The sequence below is a fragment of the Lynx rufus genome, unplaced genomic scaffold (genome assembly GCF_022079265.1).
Source record: "Lynx rufus isolate CCGP_SWC_20201006 ecotype Redwood Valley unplaced genomic scaffold, mLynRuf1.p SCAF_1, whole genome shotgun sequence".
In the NCBI taxonomy this organism is placed as follows: domain Eukaryota; kingdom Metazoa; phylum Chordata; class Mammalia; order Carnivora; family Felidae; genus Lynx; species Lynx rufus.
In genome coordinates, this window is record NW_025814823.1 from 169,263,752 (window position 1) to 169,285,196 (window position 21,445).

Consider the following 21,445-nt stretch of genomic DNA (forward strand, 5'->3'; position numbering starts at 1 on the left):
TGTTTATTTTCCAGGTACTCTCATTAAAGAAAAAGCCATTAAGTCTTCACCTCTAGAGTTTTTCTATTTAAGGAAGCCTGGATCCCTGGTGAAGAGGATTAAAAAGTTTAGGAAATGGCAATTAAAATGCTAATCCCTCTTGCAAAATTCTGGTTTAAAATCTGAGCCTAATAGAAAGAGAAAGTGGAAATTATTGTTTTTAGAGAAATATCTTTCTAATATATTTAACTTTTAAAAATGCAATACACTATACATTAACAAGGAAGGATAATCAGGCCTTCATATAATCTTTAATGCCATATGAAGAATGAATACACAGTTTAAGGGTCACTGGCGATAGGTGGCTCTTGAGCTTTTGAAATGTGGCTATTGCTTCTAAAAATACTGAATTTTGAATTTAGTTTAATTCTAATCCCCTTAAAATGGGGAGGATTCAGTTAGAAAAATTTAAAAATGTTTGAAATATTTGAGATGTCCCATGAAATGTGAAATAAACAACATATTTTAAAGACTTAGGATGATAAAATATAAAATAAAAACTATAGTTTTTTAATGATACATATTGATATAGTATATTTTGGGTTTATTGGACTAAAGAAAAAATACATTATTAAAATGGATTTCACTGTTTGGTTGTTAGTGTTACCTTTCTAAATGTAGCTACCAGAAAATTGAAAATTACTGTGTGTTATATTTCTCTTTTTTTCAAAACTTTTTTTAAAGTTTATTTATTTATTTTGAGAGAGCATGAGCAGGGGAAGGGCAGAGAGAGAGAGGGAAAGAGAGAATCCCAAGCAGGCTCTACACTGTCAGTGCAGACCGCAACGCAGGGCTCAGACTCAGGAACCGAACCGTGAGATCATGACCTGAGCTAAAACCAAGAGTTGGACATTTAACTGACTGAGCCACCCGGGCTCCCTTGCGTGTTTTTTTTCTTTTGGATCATGCTGGTTTAAAGAGTTGCTCGAAGACATTGTTGAAATCCATCTGATGCACAAACTACAATCTGGCTCAGCAGTTCAATCATCAAAATCATTGCCCCCCTCCCCCTCTACCATCAGTGACTTCATAATCATAAGGAGTCAGTGAATCTGATAACTAATTTGGTATCATTTACATTTTAAACTGCTAATAATTACAATCTTTTATTTGGTATCAGAGGAAAAAAAATTTCACAGAAAATTTTACCCGGGCAAATTGGTGAGAAATGGCAACAGCGAAATTGTATGATTTTGTTTGAATATTATTGCATGCTGGATAACAAACAGTGTGAAGCATTTAAAGGGCCTAAACTGTATGTAGGAAAGTTTATGGTACCTGATAGATGTGCTCTTTTCATACTTTGTTTTACGCTCATGTCAAACAAAATGGGTAAAAAGCATGGCCAGATGTGTAAAGCTTTTTGCTCTGCTGGGTATCTCTCGTAAGCAGTACCTCATGATTTTATCTCATTGTTCATCTCTCAATTCTTCTAGGAGGTGATTTCCTCTCCTTTCTGAGAAAGAAGAAGGATGAACTAAAACTCAAGCAGTTAGTGAAATTTTCATTAGATGCTGTTTCTGGTATGTCCTATCTCGAGAGTAAAAACTGTATACACAGGTAAGGAGAATATTTTTTTAAACATTTTCCAGTTTTATAAATAGAACGCTAGAAAAGTGACATTACAGCAATACAGTACAGCATGAAGTTCTTTCACAAAACTTACGTATTTTCTTGTTGATTTTCATATTTTGTGGGTTTTCATATTTTGTGTGAAAGCCTTCTTTGATAGTTGTTGATATAATTTACAGAAATACTTACCTGAGGTAAGTACACCTAATTAGACAATGAGTTTCTTACTGATTAAAATCTGTTATATTACAATCATGAATGAACTAGTGATAAGATGTGCCACAAGTTAGTCACATAATCACCTACAGTCTTAGAGCCAAATAAGATTGTTTCCTGTGCTCCCTATTCTCATTTTACAAAGAAATTACTCATAAATTATAGCCATGGAAGAGCATAATAGTAAAACAACAATTCATGAGAGTGAATTTGGCCAAGGGTAGAAGATATTAGCATAATAGTTATTTCAAAGGAGATTTTAGAAAACTTTACCTAATTACATTAAGAGCAGTGACTTGGTTTTAATGCTTTTATAGATCGTGGTTTTAGTTGCTTGTAGCCGAAAATGTTCTTTACTGCTACATGTCAATACAACTTAACATCTCTTGGAGAATTCATGTCAGATGCTAAGTACGGCTAAGTCTATTTAAGCAAAATAAAGTGGGGCATTGATGTGGTTTTTATTCACTGGAAGCAGCACATCATACTGTTGAACATGGAACAGAGTTCATTGTCAGATTGAACTAGTGTGGACTTTCTCTAAATTGGTTCAATTATTGAACTATATTTTTCTCTGATGTGTTTCATTATGCAGGCTTTGCTTAATGTTCTGAAGTTGTATAATGTATAATTATAGCAGACCAAAGGTACCTTCACCTAAAATTTATATTTATTTGATCTCACTGTGTCAGTGGCATGACCCATCTGCTCCCCACCCTTACCCCCACCCCCTGCTTCAGTTTGTGAGTTTGGCCGAGAATTCATAGCCAGACTCTCAAGTAAGCAAGGGTTTAATAGCAATTAAAGCAAAAGTATACTCTAAAGGTAGGAGAGTGGGCAGGCCCAGAGGTGGCAGCTGCACCAGGGGTCAAGGTTGTCTTTCCTTTTTATGTTTGCAAGCTATAGGGGTCATAGCGAGGGTGGTCTCTGATGGCATTGCCTCCTATCATCTAAGGGTCTCCTCCTACAGATTGGGAGGGGATGTCTTTGGTTTTACATGATCCTTATATGAACTGTCATGGAAGCATCCCTCTGAAAGGAGGGGGGTCAAAACCACAATGTAAATGTATTATCATGAACCTATAGGTTACTGTAGGGCAACAGCTATAGGGAGGGGCACATGTGTTTCCCCTCCCCGCCCCCCAGGGGGGTGGTTTCCTGGCTGTTTGAAACTTGGTTTTGGCCCTTCTGAACAATCAGAAAACTACCTGCTCTCTCCCTGCTTGTGTCTAGCTAACTGCCTACTCTATCAAACTGATTAGTTAATTTTTTCAAAAAATTCTCCTATATACCCAATTTTATTCTAAAACTAAAATTATGGCTTATGTTTCCAATATAGTTCGACAATTGCATACATTTTAAAACACATTTCAGTAGAGATATTATATATCTGGAAATTAAGACAACTAAAACTAAGCCACTGTCCTTGTATTTCTAGGACTATAGATCAAATCACATTATAATAGGTATTTTTAAATATTTTTAAAAAGTATTTGATTTTGGACAAGAATTGCATTATCATTAATTTCATTGGAAGAAGAAAATGTTTTTTGTTGCAAGTAGCAAGGATTTTCTTCTTCATTTAGAGAAAGTCTTATTATTTTGGTTGCTCAGGTATTAAAGCTACTTCAGGTATCAAATTCTCGACTGTAGTTACTCATTTTGTCTCAGATTTTTTTCAAGCCATTAGACTATAGCTTTAAATTCTAATGAATAAACAGTACTGAAACTGCTTAATTGTCAGTTAGTTACCAGTAGCAGTCTTCAATTTCTGGTGCATTGTGGTTGAGGGAACTGTTGTTTTAATTTCTTGCTACTTTTGTAGTGATTGCTTTTCTTGAAAATGGATGACTGTATTTTTTTCACTCTTTATTATTTATTTATTTATTATTTAAAAAATTTTTTTTAAGTTTTTGTTTTTTTAAGATGGAGAGAGGGGCGCCTGGGTGGCGCAGTCGGTTAAGCGTCCGACTTCAGCCAGGTCACGATCTCGCGGTCCGTGAGTTCGAGCCCCGCGTCAGGCTCTGGGCTGATGGCTCGGAGCCTGGAGCCTGTTTCCGATTCTGTGTCTCCCTCTCTCTCTGCCCCTCCCCCGTTCATGCTCTGTCTCTCTCTGTCCCAAAAATAAATAAACGTTGAAAAAAAAAATTTAAAAAAAAAAGATGGAGAGAGACAGAACATGAGTGGGGATGGGGCAGAGAGAGAGGGAGACACAGAATCTGAAGCAGGCTCCGGGCTCTGAGCTGTCAGCACAGAGCCTGACATGGGGCTTGAACTCTTGAACTGCAAGATCATGACCTGAGCTGAAGTCACACGCTCAACCGACTGAGCCACCCAGGCGCCCCTGATTTATTAATTTTTTAATTTGCATCCAAGTTAGTTAGCATAGAGTACAACAATGATTTCAGGAGTAGATTGCTTAATGCCCCTTACCCATTTAGCCCATCCCCCCTCCCACAACCCCTCCAGCAACCCTCTGTTTGTTCTCCATATTTAAGAGTCTCTTATGTTTTGTCCCCCTCCCTGTTTTTATATTATCTTTGCTTCCCTTCTCTTATGTTCATCTGTTTTGTATCTTAAAGTCCTCATATGAGTGAGCTCATGTGATATTTGTCTCTCTAATTTCACTTAGCATTATATCCTCTAGTTCCATCCACGTGGTTGCAAATGGCAAGATTTCATTCTTTTTGATTGCCGAGTAATACTCCATTGTATGTATATGTACATATATTTATATGTACGTATATACATCAATAGTGCTGCTATAAACATTGGGGTTCATGTGTCCCTTCAAAACAGCACACCTATATCCCTTGGATAGACACCTAGTAGTGCAATTGTAGGGTCGTAAGGTAGTTCTATTTTTAATTTCTTGAGGAACCTCCATATTGTTTTCCAGAGTGGCTGCACCAGTTTGCATTCCCACCAGCAATGCCAAAGAGATCCTCTTTCTCCACATCCTCGCCAACATCTGTTGTTGTCTGAGTTGTTAATGTTAGCCATTCTGACAGGTGTCAGGTGGTGTCTTATTGTGGTTTTGATTTGTATAGGATGACTGTAGTTATTTAAGTGCCTCTATCATCAGAATTAAAACTGCTCTATGTCTTAGATGGCAGTTAGCCTTTAAAAATTATCCCACTTAACCAAATCATAACATTATCTGCTTTAATGTTATTCTTCCATTTTCCTTGTTAAGCATTTTCATGCATTCACAAATTTTTGAGTGTCAACCTATGCTTGAGCACGTATCTTAGAAGGTTGTACCTATTCCTGTACTATTTGCCTGTGAGGAAGGTTCCAGATTGAGTATCTTAAACAATATTACTTAGAGCAGGTTTGACAAATAGATTTCACTGCCTATTTTCAGTGATTGATGTGGCTTTCTGTGTTGTATTGAGAAGGATTCCAGGATCAGCAACAGAGTCCAATGACTGATCAGTCACATCTCTTAGGGCACTGATAAGCATTAACAAACCAGCCCTGAATTTGTCCTCAGTGGCATAGAATATTTTTTGTCTTTATTTTAATAAATGCTTTTTTTTAATATGATTTTCCTTATTAGCTACAATAAATATACCAACATTATAAAATTTTTTTACAGTCACTTCCATTGATTTCTTCGAAGCCATCTGCTGACTTTCCTTGTTAGTCATAATTACTGGATGAATTTTATGATACCTCTGGCCAGTGGTCTTTTATTACTCTTGAAACTTCTATAAATGCTCTTTTGGAGGAATTCACTTTCTTTTTCTTTTCATTTCACTACCCACCAATACATGACACTGTGTTGAAAAAATAAAATATTCTTTGTGTTGAATTTTTTATAGAAGTGAATTGTACTGTTCCTATGTGTCATCCTATAGAACTATTTCTGTGGTAGTAATAGTATTGGAATGGATTTTAATAGATACATGGTTAAAAGATGCACTGAAGACATGTGTTTTTTCTCCTAAGAAATATCAAATAGATAAATATAAATATATATAACATTCACTAAAGTGGTAAATGTCTTTCCTCATAATGAGGTTATTTCAAAAATTGATTAATCTTAACATGGTTTAATGTTTCAGTTTTCAAGTAGTGAAGAAAGTCACCAAGCCCCATTTTTTACCTCCCCAAATACCACTAAAATATATACATGTCTATGAATTGTGAAGTCTATGTCCCACAAATCAAAGCAAAAAAATTGTAATGTGCTTTAAATTTTATGTGAACTTATAAGTTTTATTCTGTTCAATGATTCGAAGTCACTGAAATTCAGGACTTGAAAATATTTCTAATTGTCTCTCCTCAAAATAGTATCTTAAGTTTGGGGGTGGGGGGGACACATTTTCTTCCTTTAGCTTTGTTGTATTGTTTTCATTACCACGAGAAAAGCAGAGCAATGTTTCATTATAGATAAACAAGTATGACAGCTATAAAATGGAAAGAAGTAATTGCTAACGAAATTGGCCTGCTTTTGGAAAATGTTCTTGTAATTTCCATTTAACTTCTAAAAGGGTTCTCTGGATACTCTTAAGTTTCTAATTGAAACTATTTCTGTTTAAAGCTAGTGAATTACTGGATTATTTTGTTTCACTTTAGTTATAAATCAACTACATTTTCTTTATAATTATTTTATAGACCAACATGAAATTTTCTTTCCTATTTGTACTTTATATGAATATTTTAAGTATACTGATAAACTTTGGGGTATCTGTGCATTTACTTAAAATGGTATGTAACTAGATTGTTAGATACTACTTCAAAAAAAGTATTAAGCCTGACTAATTTTGATAAGTTGATTGAAATTTGACATTATACTAGGTATAGATGGTAATGGTGTTTATGGTTTTATTGCTGATTAATCTTACTGCAATATTTTTATTTGGGTTTATTTTTAAAAATTGGTTTTCTGCCATGTTCTTTGTTTGGTATCCATGGAAAGCAAAGAAAGGATAATTTTTTTTTAAATTATTTATTTGAGAGTGAGAACTTGAGCTTGAGCTTGAGGTGGGGGGGGGGCAGTGGGGCAAAGAGAAAGGGAGAGAAAGAATCCCAAGCAGGCTCCAAGTTGTCAGCATGGAGCCTGATATGGGACTTGAACTCACGAACTGTCAGATCATGACCTGAGCCGAAGTTAGGATGCTTACCCGACTGAGTTACCCAGGCATCCCAGTATACTTTTTATGATAAATGTAAGATGCTACTTCTGTCTTATTATATTTTTTTGTGATTTCATATTTTATGAAGCTAAAGATTTGGGTATGATATTGTTCATTTACATGTTTCCAGTGATTCTTGAATGCTTTTCTCTTTTTTGTTTTTAAACAAAACTACACCTGATTACTTACCATTTGAACTCTCCCTAAGCCTTCAGTGTACTGAAAATGTATTCTTGTGCTTAATACATCTTCATGTCATTTAAAAGATAAGATAAAACTAAAATATGCAATGTGAAATATTTTCTTCAATGTTTTTAAAACCTCACTTTTTATGTCTCTCATGAATTGCCATATATTCAGTAAAAGGGACCTTGAAATCAATTTATAGATTAAATAATTGAGGCTCAGAGATTGAATGAAGGTTATCTAAACAGTTAGTGGCCGGGCCACTGCTAAATCTTAGATGTGCTGACTTCATTCTGACACATTGCCATCATTTGAATGCCAGTGTTTTGTTCTGTCTCATTCAAGTGTAAATAATCCCAACAGCTGACCTTTATTGACAATTTACTGAGTACCATGCACTCTGCTAATTAAATGCTTTAGATGGAATATCTGAGAGTGTAAGCTTTATGAGGGCAGTGATTTGTACCTACAGTGTTCACTGTTCCAAAAGCCTGGAACAGTGCCAGACACCTATTGGTGAATGAATAAATCCTCAAAACAATACGAGGTATTATTGGTGGGCCCATTTTACACATGAGGAAACTTACGGTTAGAGAGGTTGATTATCTTGCCCAAGATAATATTAAAAGAAAGTAGCAGATCCCAGATATGGATCCTGGCATTCTGGTTCTAGAGCCCACATTCTAAATCACTGCACTGAATTGCCTTCCGTAAGAAATGGATCTTCTGACCAATTAGGAGATTTGGCGAAGAAGGCCAGATGGTATTTGGTGTGATATCTCTGCTTATATTTAACATCTGGACTCTTTATAAACATGCTGAAGCCTGTGAAATGTAATTTTAGAAAGATATATCAAGGTGTTTTTTTGTTTTTTTGATAAAGAGTTGCTGAAATGCAGCAGTATTTTGTTATTGCCTCTCCATTTAATTAGAACTTGAAAATTTATTTTTTTCATTTTTTATACACTATTGTTTACATAGCCTCTTCTGCTTTATCTGTTAATTAAAAACACAGGATTAGCATAGAAATGTGATAATCTCAGTTGACTAAGCATTTATGACTGATTTTCTTGTTTCAACATTTGATTACAATTTTGAATATATTAAGCTATACTTTTATTTTTAGCTTCTAAACCAGTTTTGCTACAGTACAGAAAGGACTTCTCAATAATTTCAAATATATCAAAAATATGCAATCTTGCTCTAACCTCTTTTTTTTTTTCTGGTGTAGTTTGGTATTTGCATATATGCAATGTGATTATCATACAATAGATATCACAAAAGCACCTTTCTAAAAATTATCCTACTACTTTATTCAGTGTCAGAATTTCCCATCACTAATTTCATTCATTTTAATTAAGGGATTTTTCCCTAAAGTCGCATGTATGTTTCCGGGAATGAAAAAGGAAGCCTTCTCTGATATTAGAATCAATTAACATGCTAGCTTGAGTTAAAAGTATCTAGCTGCCTTCTTAGAAAACAAAAATGAAGAATTGAGGAGAAAGGGTCAAAGGACAGATAAGTTTTGATGTATGGTTACTGGTAGGAAAGACACAGCAAATGCAAGACACTGTTCAGGAATTCAGGGACGTCCAGTAAACAATCCATGAGAATGAGATGGGAGGGAAACAAGGGCATAGCAGCATATTAAAGCTATTTTATAGTTTGGCTAGGGCTAGCTTTGTCCTCTGTTACATAGAAAATGAAGGGGGAAATTGGCCTGTATCTCTTCTGTATTGTTTCTGACTTTTATTCAGTTAATTACAGGAAATATATTTTTGGTTCAGGATGTCAAAAGTGAACTTTTACATTAAACTAACACAAATGTTTTCGAAACCATTTCTTCTAAGGAACTTTTTGATTACAAAGAACAGGAATGGCTTAAGCTAACTCTTCGATTACAAGGAACAGGAATGGTTTCACTTAAGCAATAGGAGATTTATTACAAGAAAATAGAACTATCTCATGGAACTCAGGACACACGAAGTTCAGCAGTCTTGGGCGCCATTGGAATTAGGTACTGGGAAGCATTCAGGGACCAAGACAGCATCTCTTTCTGTCATTTCCTCTGTGTTCACATGGTCTCTCATGATTTCCTCCATTTCGCTGCTTCATTTCCCTCTTGATCTGAAGACTATATTCCTCTGCCCATTTGCAAAGGGTCCTCAAGTGACATTTGAATCAGTATAACTTTCCAGGCCTAGCACCTGCAGAAACTAATTAGTCTTTGAGGTCTAACTTCAAATTTTTGGCAGAAAGAATTGATTGGCCCAGCTTATATTAAGGTGTCTACCCCTGTTTTAATCAATAAGATGACTAAACAGAGAAGAGTATACAGGGTCACTGTTACATAGATTTACAGGAGCCAGTCTCAGGATGTGAGAGGATGATTCTCAGAGGATGGGACATACATGAAGTAGGCTCCCCAAAAGATGGCTATCACGCATTCATAAAGTGCTTACTATTTGGCATGTACATTCACTATTTTTTTCGTCCTCATATTTTGATGAGAACAGTGCCACTTATTTCCACTTTACAGTAGAAGAAATTGAGCCACAAAATAAAAAAAAAAGTAAGTAACTTGTCCGGTGTCATACAGCTGGTAAGGGAAGATTAGAGTCTAGATTGAGTTGATGACAAAGCCTGGGAATCTAAGCAAAACATTTAAACTATGTGTTGGATATATTTCCAGTTTCTTCCTATTTGTGAGGATGATCAATCATGTGGAAATTTCTCTTATGAAGCAAAACTTAAGACCATTTAATAAATACTGATTTTGAGAAAGCTTTGTTGTAGGGATAAAAGAATCCTTTGCAGATCTTACCTCCATATTTTCCTGGGATGAATCATCTCCCTGCAGTTCCATGGTATAGGGCTGGCAAATTTACTCTTTGCTGTTGGTCCATGTGGTCTTGAATCCTAGCTCATACTATGCCTATACAACAGGAAGGAGATCATGCTCAGACCTGTGGAATTGGGGTAATGATTACCCCAGAGACTTAGGTGACTGTTGGTTGTGTTCAAGTCCTCCACTGAAACCTGATTTATGCTAGAGTAGCTAGCTTTTTCTAATTTCAATTGGAATTTCCAATTTCAAATGGAAATTCTAACCTCCAAGAAATCTGTTAGAACATGGATGACACAGAAGTAAGCCTAACCTTCTCATTGGCAAATTGCTTCCTACTTTCTGGTCTCTAAGGCAGGATCAGAGCAGTCAGCTATGGAACTAGGGCACCCAAGCCTTTGCCATTTATGAGGCATTGACTCACCATACTAATTATGAGAATTTCTGGGGGAGAAGGATGTGTGCTCAGTTTTTGTTTTTAAATATTATTTATTCTTTGTAAGATACAGAGCACTATGAGAAGCCTTTTTCATTCCCGGGTTTCCCTTTCAAAGTGTTTCTGTCCTAATCAGACTGTCTTTTTCTGTATTGCCAGCTCTAATAGGCTAGAAGTTTAGCCTTTGAAGAGGCACTTAGCTTTAGCATAGTTGTTAGGACCACAGATTTAGCATTGGAATGCTCTATGTTTGAATCCTGGCTCTACAAAATGTTAATTGTGTGACTTTGGACCCTTCCTCAACTGCCATCATGGTATTCCCTATAAGCTTTGCCCTGCTTAATTTCTCATCACTCCTTATCATGACCTGACATTTATTTTATTTATATCTACATTTGCATATATGTGCATGTATAAATATCTGTATATGTATAAAAGTGATATATATAATGCATATATAAATAAAATCCTAGTTTGCTTTTTGTCTATATCTGCCAACTAGAATGTAAGTTCCATGAGGATATTGACTTTATTTTGTTCATTCCTCAATACAGGAATGGATCCTGCAAGATCCTTGATCTCATAGTTTGTGGGATCAAGTCCCACTTTAGGTTCTGTGCTGACATTGTGGTACCTGCTTGGGATTCTCTCTTTCCCTCTCTCTCTGCCCTTACACTGTTCATGCTTTTGCCCTCAAAATATATAAATAAACTTAAAGAAAAAAAGTACCTCAAGGTTCCCCACTCTGAAACATCCCTAAAACATTTCAAGGGGACCACAACATAGCTAGACACATTCACACTATTGTAAGATTAAATTCAGTTGTCTCTTTTGCCAAGGATACAGAAACTTTTCACGAAAAGATGACCATATAAAAGAACAACAAATGCAGGATATCTCCATTCATTTTACCATGGTCCCCAGACTTTGTAACAATGTCTGATGAGGCTAGGGCCTTGTTGAATTTGAGTTCATTTTCTTGCTAACATGGTAGTATGGATCATATAATGGAGTATCTGTACATCTGTGTGATTTTGTGTAATGTTTTAAACATTGGGCTAAACGTTTCTTGCACCAAACTTGGTGTAAACAAGGCCACAGTCTCACCCTAAGGAGAAAGCCACGTTAAAGCTTAATTATCTCTGAGTCCATATCTCCATAGTTTGTCAACTTACTCACATTACCCTTTCACCTATGTGTTCCCAATGCTGGGTATGTTTGGGCCAGGGACTCCTGTAGATACTGTGGCTACAGTGGTGGAGGAAAAATAAATTTCCCTCTAGTATTCTAGATTTTTGGCTGAGACCCCCCCTCCACCCCGTAATAAAAGGTTAAGAGAAGAACAGAAGTTAAATAGCATGTATGCCTCCTATGTACATGGGAGTGACCCAGGAAAACTGAGTAACTTCCCAAGGTAGCCCAAGCCACTACCTTAAATACCAACTTCCAGCTAGGAGAGGCCAATTGTGGGCAGTTATCAGGCCAAGCTATAAACAAGGATAAGATTGTTACACAGATTTAAGTTAGTGTCTTCTCTGTTAATAAGAGTTTATAGAGATTTAGAGTCAACCTTTTCTTCCTGGTACAGGGAGGGAGACAGTCTCTAAAAGGAGAGCTCCCTTAAAATGTCTCTTACAAAAGAGTAACTTCTACTCAGTTGTAAAACTTTCCCCATATATGACTTTCTTTAAAATAAACAGCTCAATGAGGTGTCTGTGTGGCTCAGTCAGTTGAGTGTCCAACTCTTGATTTTGGCTCAAGTCATGATTCCAGGGTCATGGGAGTGAGCTTCGCCTGGGGCTCTGCACTGAGTGTGGAACCTGCTTAAGATTCTCTCTCTGTCTCTCTCCCTCTGCCCCTCTCCCCATTTGCATTCTCTAAAATAAAATAAAATAAAATAAAATAAAATAAAATAAAGCTCACAATATAATACTTATACCAAAGAAGCATATTTTGGGGTGGCAAATTCTCTCTCTCTCTTCACCAGTGAATGAAACAAAGCCCTGCCCTTGTGGGACTTACAAAAATGAGGGAAAGCAGACAATGCATTTAAAAGTAATAAGCAGGGGCGCCAGGGTGGCTCAGTTGATTAAGTGTCCAACTTCGGCTCAGTTCATGATCTCACAGTTTGTGAACTTGATCCCTGTATCGGGCTCTGTGCTGACAGCTCAGAGCCTGGAGCCTGCTTGGGATTCTCTGTCTCCCTCTCTGCCCCTCCCCTGCTTAGGCTCTGTGTCTCTCAAAAATAAATAAACATTAAAAAAATGAAAAAGTAAAGGTAACAAGTAAATATAAAATATCCCACATGGTAATACATAATATACAAAAGTAACAAAATAGGACAAGAGGGAATGGGAGGCTGGGGTGGGTACTACTGTATATGTAGTGGTAAGAGAAGACCAAGAGATAAAGGAGAGAACCATGTGAATATCAGTGAGAATAACCTTACTAGCAATGGATGTAGCAAGGACAAAAAGGCCCTGAGATGGGAGCATGCTAGGTGTGTCTAAAGAAGACCAACAAAGGAGACAGAAAATGAGGTTAGATAGTTATTAGGTGGCCAGATCATGAAGACCTTGTAAGTCATTGAAAGGACTTTACCTTTATTCTGCATGACATGGGGACTATGGAGAACTGACTTGATCTGCCCCAGGATTTTCAAGGATCCGTTGGATTTTCTTTTTTTTAGTAGACTGTAAGAGGGCAAGTACAGAAGCGAGGCCAGCTCAAGAGCTATTTAAATAATCTAAATGAGAAACAATAGGAGTTGGACCAGGATAGTAGTGGTGGAGATCATGGGAAGTGGTCAGATTCTGGGTGTATGTTGAAGGTAAAGCCATCTGGGTTTGCTAATATATGAGATACAGTATGAAAGAGAAAGAGAGAGTGAAAGAAGACTTTATATTATTTTTAAATTTTTTAATATTTTTATTTATTTAATTTATATCCAAGTTAGTTAGCTTATAGTGCAACATTGATTTCAGGGTAGATTCCTTAATGCCCCTTATCCATTTAGCCCATCCCCCGTCCCACAACCCCTCCAGTAACCCTCTGTTTGTTCTCCATATTTAAGAGTCTCTTATGTTTTGTCTCCCTCCCTGTTTTTATATTATTTTTGCTTCCCTTCCTTCGTGTTCATCTCTTCTGTAGAAGACTTTATATTCTTACACAGACTTCAAAAAACAGTCTTTCTGTATTTTCCTCATAAATTCAGGTGACTCTAACATGCTCTCCAATATTTTATTTTCTGTAATTCTACTAATTCTAACATTACTGCTTCAAACTATAATGAGCCAAATGAAAGCATAACGTGTAACTCTCATTTTCCTGGGAGCCTGCTATATGCAGAGAGCTGTGCTAGCACAAGTGATGGAGCCAGGGTTGGGCAGAGTACCACCACTTCTGACATTTTCACTGTCTTGTGTTAGAGTTCTCATAATGGAATAAAATAACAGAAAGTGACCTTGAAATGAAAGACACTCAAAATCTCGGCTGTTGGAGTGCCTGGTGGCTTAATTGGTTAAGCACCGGACTTCAGATCAGGTCATGATCTCATGGTTCATGGGTTTAAGTCCCACATCGGGCTCTGTGCTGACAGCTCAGAGTCTGAAGCCTGCTTCAGATTCTATGTCTCCCTCTCTCTCTGCCCCTCCCCCACTCACACTCTGTCTCTCTCTCAAAAATATATAACATTAAAAAAAAAATCTCAGCTGCAATTTTTTTGCATTTATATTGAATGTTTGTTTTCTAAATACATTACAGATCCTTAAGAAGTGTACCTTGCAAATAGTGTCCTAGTTTATAGACCCATTGATTTAAATAGATAAGTAGAATTAAATCTATGCATAATTTATAGTGGGTCATATTTTCCCCCAGGGGTCTCTGGGCTTTCAACTTGTCAATAAAAATAATTATTATTTACTGAACTGAATTGTTGTAGACTCTAAGTCTACAGTTCTCTTTTGGCCAGCAAAAGAGCAGACACAGGATTAAAACAAGAGATGGCTAATGTTCAGGAAAAAGACAGGAGCACTGAATAAGTGTCCTTGCCCCATATTTATTCAGATAAGAAGGCTTGCAAACGTAATGGGTGTGTACAAAAGGACAAAGAAACTAGGAACATTAACTTGGGGATGTGAGGGGGAAAAGGGGATTTTGGAGATGTACAGTGTTTGGGGTTTGGGTCAATATAAAACAAAATCCAGGTGCTGGGCAGATGGGCAGATGGTTGTTAACAGCAGACAGGAGGCGCTGTGCCTGTTTATCTTTGCCAGCCTAGGGGATGAGACAGATAAGGGGAATAACCTCAGGGTTAACAAGACACCTTTTCTTTTGTTAACCATCTCCACTAGGGCTGCTTTGCCTGTAGCTCAGAAGTCCAGAGTCCAATTTACCAATTTACCTAACCTGGCCCTATTCTCCTATGAAAGCATCTTTCTGCTATAGTACTAAATTTGGGGTGCTTTCACCCTGAATATCTAATATTGTTATTCCTATGTATTGGGCACTTTTGCACCATTTCTATTTCAGGCCTTTGCCTCTCTCTATTTTGGGGAGCTCAGCACCCCCGCCCTATTTTGGGGTGCCTTTGCACCTCCCTATTCCTGGCACCTTTGTGCTTCCCTATTCTCGGGGTGTCTTTGCACCCACCTATTCTTGGAGTGCCAATCTGGTTTACCCAAACTCGGGTGTGAGCATTTTATTGACTTTGTATTTCTTTGTGCCTTGTTACCCCATTGGTGTAAGCCGGGGGGATTCCTAAGCTTATCTCCCACACTGAATAGCTTGGTATTATTGCTTAGCTAATAATACCAGAGGATAGTGCCTGATTCTTGGAGAAATAATGTCATCTGTGGAACTAAAGTGACATGAAAGAGAAGATGTCATTCAATTGCTATTTTGTTTAGTATACAAAAGGTCATTTCCTTCTAATGTAAGGTTGTGTATTATAAAATAAAATGACCTCTGTTATACTAAGTTTTAAATTTTTATAAAGTAGCTTGGAGAGAATAGTTACTGTTTGTGGTGTGGCACACTAATTTTTCCTTCTTATGGATAGATATGTTTGTTATGGAAAAGAAACTCTTGTCTATTTTGTGTCCTTCAATCGACCTTTTAAGGCTGAACTTTTTTTTTTCATTGCAATCTGATTTGCTATTTGTGGGAAAAGAATAGTACATATTTTCTGTGAACATTTTTTATTGGGTAACTTTTCATATAGTAAGAGTTTAATAAACATCTGACTTGTGAATGAATGAATACATGGATAAATTAATGAAAAATGAAATAGGCCTTTTAACTGCTGTCCAAAGTGCTGATTGAATGCCATTAGATGACTAGGGACTTTCTAGAAAAATAATCATAAGTGGTTTCACCCTTATGTTCATTTTACATTTTTATTTTTCACTGATTCACTTCTTTATAGTGCATAAATGAAGAAGGAACTGTATCTTATGCAAACCTGTATGCATTACACAAACAGAACAAAATTCTTTGCCTGCTGTGTATTAGTATGAAACTTTTAGTATGCTTAGTGTGTTTTTTAAAATGGTTTGAATGTGATTATTTCAGAGTTTGAGTGAGACAATATCACTGCTCCTCCAGAAGTCACAGAAGGTGAACATTCTCTTTGCTCAATCTGTTTTTCATCCAACAGTTCTTTGTTATATTGAGCCTGTCCTATTTGAGACAATAACCAGGGCTTAGCAAGCAGTACTTTATAACATGCCAGAAAGTAATAATTTTTAACATACACTTTGAAGTAATTGGCAGTAAACAACAGATGTGTTATTATGTATTAGAGGCTCAGTAGGAACACATTCCTTTAGTCCCTTCCTCCCTTCCCTGCCCTCTGTCCATTCACTATGTAAATAATGTGGGAATGTAAATGTTATGGCTATAACAGTGACAAGGTATTTCGTTCCTTACCATTTAAGGTCAAGAGTATGTAACATGGAACTTTAATTCTCAGGAGGTAGTATTTCTCTCTTCGTTCTTAAAATTCCCATTATGCCTCTTAAAAATTAGCCTTCTATTTACTTACATAAATGAGCAAAGGTATCACATTACAATAATTATAACTGCTATTTGAGATTTTTTAAAACCCAAGGCAGGACATAACCATATGGCATGATACACAAATAATCTATAAACCTCTTTATAACCAAATGAAAACATAATTGGTGTAGAATTTAAAATTTAACCTTTTTTATCACACATATACATATATATATATATATAATATCACACATATACATATACATAAACATATATTATGATATGGTATATATTATAAATTTTTGAGTCTTAATTTTTTTCCTTAATATATATCATGTGAAGGAAAGAAAAGTATAATTTTCATGTGAAATATAGGCTTAAGTACCTATCCTGCTAGAAACAGATTATTGGAGTTCCTATATTTTTGCTTTTATGGTATCATGTAAACTTCCCTGGTGAAATTTCTCATTTTATTCATAATTTCTAAAGCCTCTCTATCTACCACAGATTAAATCAGTCATAAACCATGTATTAAATAACCTTGTTTGTAAAACACCCTGTTTAGACATGTTCCTAGTCTCAAGGAAAATGAGAGAAGTAAGTTAAAGGTCTAAAAATATCTATATAATTTGATAAACAGAACATAGAGGGAAGGGGATGAACAAGAGATAAGAATAGGGTTTCCAAAGGCCTTTCATAGTAGGGAGAAAAAAATAGCACACAGCAGTCAAAGTTGTAAGAGCCACCCAACAAATATTGGGTCAATTTACTGAATTTCTTTTATGTGATCAGCTTTATTCAAAATAAACTTAATTCTTAAGGAATTTATTAACTGACCTTTTACCACATTTAGGAGAACTCAAACATGTTTCACTTTTTCCCCCTAACTTTCTTAAAGAATACTTTATCTATTTTGTAAGCATCTGGGTGTTGAAAAGCAGTCACATGGCTAGTGTTCCATAGTGTTCAACTGAGGTCATTAAATATTTACTGAAGCACTCTCTGTGTATCAAGCACCTGGTTGGTGTTTGGAATAAAGTGTTGAGCAAAGCAGATAGAATCTTTGTCCTCATGGAGCTTAAAGTCTAATGAATGAGACCTACATCAATAGATAATCATTCCAGAAAGTATGCAAAAGTGGGAAATAACCCCATCATAAGGCCACAGAAGGCATTTCTGAAGAAGTGATATTTGGACTGAAGGTTAAGAAGTAACTGAGAGGGGGACGCTTGGGGTAGCTCAGTTGGTTAAGCATCCAACTTTGGTTCATGTCATGATCTCATGATTCACGAGTTCAAGACCAGCATCAGGCTCTTTGCTGACAGCTCAGAGCCTGGAGCCTGCCTCAGATTCTGTGTCTCTCTCTCACTGTCTGCCTCTCCCCCGCTTGTTCTCTCTCTCTCTCTCTCTCTCTCTCTCAAAAATAAATAAAACATTAAAAAAAATAATAAAGAGAGGGGTGCCTGGGTAGCTCAGCTGGTTAAGTGTCTGACTTCAGCTCAGGTCATGATCTCACAGTTTGTGAGTTCAAGCCCCGCACTGGGCTCAGAGCCTGGAGCCTGCTTCAGATTCTGTCTGTGACGCTGTCCTGCTTGTGTTCTCTCTCAAAAATAAATAAACATTAAAAATTAAAAAAAGAAGTAGCTAAGAGAAGGTAGAAAAGAGAAGAAACAATCAACTGGGAGTGAGAAGGGCCTTTCCAGGCAACAAAAAGCAATCCAAAGTATGGCTGGGTGAAATGCTGACTTGAGATGTGGCTAGCTGGAGAGGTAGTAGGGATCAGACCCAATAAAAGCAGGCCAGTTCTAGGAGGTTGGTCTTGGCCCTTAGAGCAATGGGAAGCCATTATAGGGATTTTGAGTAGGAACGATCAGATTCCTGTTTCATGCAGATGACTCTGGCTGCAGTGTGGAGACATGCCTGGAGGGAGGAGAGAAGCTTTCAAGGGAGTCAGTGTGGAGACCTTTTCTGGGTTTCTGGCTTGTGCAACTGGATGACAGGTCTCTATTCACTAAGGAAACACAGGAAGAGGAGTGGGGTTTTGGGGGAGAGAGACGGGGGCAGGTTGTAGATGGAAATGAGGAGTTTATTTGGGGGCACATTGAGTCTGAGGTGCCTATAAAATACTTATAGGCAGATGAGTATTTGGAACTCAAGGGAAAGGTCTGACCTGGAGATAACAATGTGGAAATTATGAAAGAAAAATGATAAATGAATGAATGAGTCTGAAAAACTTTGACTTAATTATGAATCAATGAAAGAAATATTTGAAAATAAGAAACAAACATGGAAGAATATATCGATGATTTTCTGAACTCTACATATATGCATTTAAAAACTAATAGTTCATTTTACCTCCACATTTTTAAAATGAGGCAGTTTCAAAAATGACTTTTAACTTTGATGGTAATACCAAATGTTTGTCATTTCTAGTTCCTCTAATCTAGTTTGACAGTAAACTAACTCTAGAACAGTGTTTATTTAACTTATTTGCTTACTTAACGAATCACTTTGAAGGTTAACTGCTTCCTTTAAATCTTAAATTATATCAGCCTTGATAACTTTATACTCTCACAAATAAGAATGATAACTAGAGGATGAAAAAGAAAAATAAATTTTCATTGTATTAAAAAATATCCCTAATTCTGTACAAATAAATTACCAGTAGGAAAAAGAAATTTGTAAATGTATCATTCTTAGCAAGAAGCCTGTTTCCTTTGGAAAGTTTTCCTTTCTAGGAAGAAAACCAGGAGAGTAACTGATTTTTCCTTCTTGAGAGTCTTGCCCCCTGACCAGTAGAACTCATTGTAAAATGTGGAATAACAGTGAACTATGTGAACACAAAATACAGCTGTGTACTCTTGTCCAATGACTACGATTTAACAACAGCAATAAATGAAAGTGTCTCTTGTTGTTTTTTCCACAACTCAAAGCGTGTATGTTTGTTTACCTAAAATAACATTTCCCTAGTTTTTCTTAGTTAAAAGAGCAAAGACAAACATTATTATCGTGTGAAAAAGGAGTATTGCTTGACCTCCGGAGTTTCCCCCCCTCCTCTGTTAAGAAAGGATTAACAAAACTACCTTACAGCCAGCATCTGTAAGGTTAAATTAAAATAAGAGATATGAAAGCCTTTGAGAAAACTAAATGGGGATTCAAATTATACATAGTGTTGAATTACTATCCAGTTTGGAGGAAGGGTGAGTTGTTCACCAAGGCATATGAGAAGGTGAAAAGAGAAAGATGAAGGAATAAGTGGATTAGAGATAGCAGTTAAAAAGGTTTAAATGAGGTCCAAGCTGATGGTAATCATTATTCCGTATTTAGAATGTGGCCTCTCTGTATATGTGCTGCCAGGGACCACGATGTCACCCATGGTGGCCTAAGGTAAAACTTGCTGTCAGCACCAGTGCTGGCCATCTCCGTGAGCCTTCCCTGGGCTGCAACTCCAAAGCAGGTGCCTAAGCTGTTTGAATGAATATACCTTCTCTCTTATTTTCATATTTCCATTTTCCAGGCTTTATGTCTTTAGAAGAAACACTACAAGCTTGAAAAAGTTTCCCCTGATGTGTGTATACCTGTTAGTTTTCTTTTCTGTATGAGAAGGGAGAGGAATTAGCTTTTTCTCCATCATCTTTATTAAAGCTCTGCTTTACAGCTGAATTGAAACCATTTCATGAAACATTTGAGTATTGCTTTAAAAGGAACGTCTAACACAGAAGGGCCGCTGCAGTTTTTAGCAATGCGTGTATCTGTGTCCTGTTCATCATGATGCCACGCCGTTTGTCTCTACCCCGCTGAGACGGGTGGACAGCCAGTTTTCTCATCTGACGTATCAGGTAGACTGGCCCTTTTTGGTAGCGTGAAACTTTCATGTTGTCACGGGTATCTATGCTCATTTGTTTCATCTGTCTTTCCTGATCCATCCAAGAACACATTGCATTGGTAGTCTAGAATCCTCTAGATTTTGAGAAGAGATGGGAATAGACAGCCATCCCTGCTAAAGCTAAAACCAGCCTGTGATGCCAGAATTCAGTGCCCGCCTTCCACAATCATCCAGTTAGCTGTTGCAGAATGAATCACTGAGCAGGGCTCATTACATTATTGCTGGAATGAAAAGTGCTTCCCTCCTGCCCAATCTCAAGCTGCCCTAAGATCTTCTGCCCATGTATCTATGACTTGGACATTTTGGTGGTCCTCTGTTAAGCAGGAGGAAAGGATACGGAAAAAGTGTAAATTATATATATCTTTTTCATATTTTTTTAACATTAAGAATCAAATGAAACAGGATTTTTCAGGAACCTTTTTACATTACATGATGAAAAGTTCTAAGAAATGCTACTTTGAAACAGTATTTGTTGAGGGCTATCTCTTTTCACCTGTTGGGGCAACAGAAATTACTTAAATTTTTCATTTGAGACTTCTCTTGAGTTCCTCAGTTCTTTCGAACTTAAGTGTCATTGCTTTATATTTACATACATGCACAGCCAAAGCTAGGAACCTCTTGAGGGGGAAACCACACTTTATTCAATGTAAGGCCCTATTCCTACTGCCTAGCACAGTGACTGATATTTAATTCAACTGAGTAACTCATGCATCAAAGAATTAAATGTACATTTATTGTTGAGGAATCTTAATTTTTTTGCAGCACAAAGTATACCTGGCCTTCATAAATACTTGTTCTTTGATAATGATATTTGGTAGAAAAAAGCAAATTTCCCTAATTGTTTCACAGAGCGTAATGTACTCAAAATGTTATCTAATGTTAAATTATTTAATATACAAGAGAAAAATCATGGAAAACAGGTAACAAATGAAACAAGACACCAAAAAGAAAAATATGAATCAGAGGCCTATGAATGGCTTTTCTAAGATAGTATTACCCTTATGTTTTCTAGTGCATGTGGTAATGATGGTTGGTCCCAAAGGACTTTGTTAGAAATGATGGTCTGTTATTTGTGCACACAGTGTGCCGTTTATAGGCAGTGATATGTGTTCATTTCCCCACCC

The 21,445-nt window shown here is 36.7% G+C and overlaps 1 protein-coding gene across 1 annotated transcript in view; it reads left to right on the forward strand.

The window, feature by feature from the left end:
• FER (FER tyrosine kinase) overlaps positions 1-21,445 on the forward strand; it is a 404,717-nt gene that overhangs the window by 293,429 nt on the left and 89,843 nt on the right. The window contains exon 15 of the mRNA XM_047090128.1: positions 1,476-1,599. Within this exon, the coding sequence (XP_046946084.1) occupies positions 1,476-1,599 (124 nt within the window). The remainder of the gene's footprint in view (positions 1-1,475; positions 1,600-21,445) is intronic.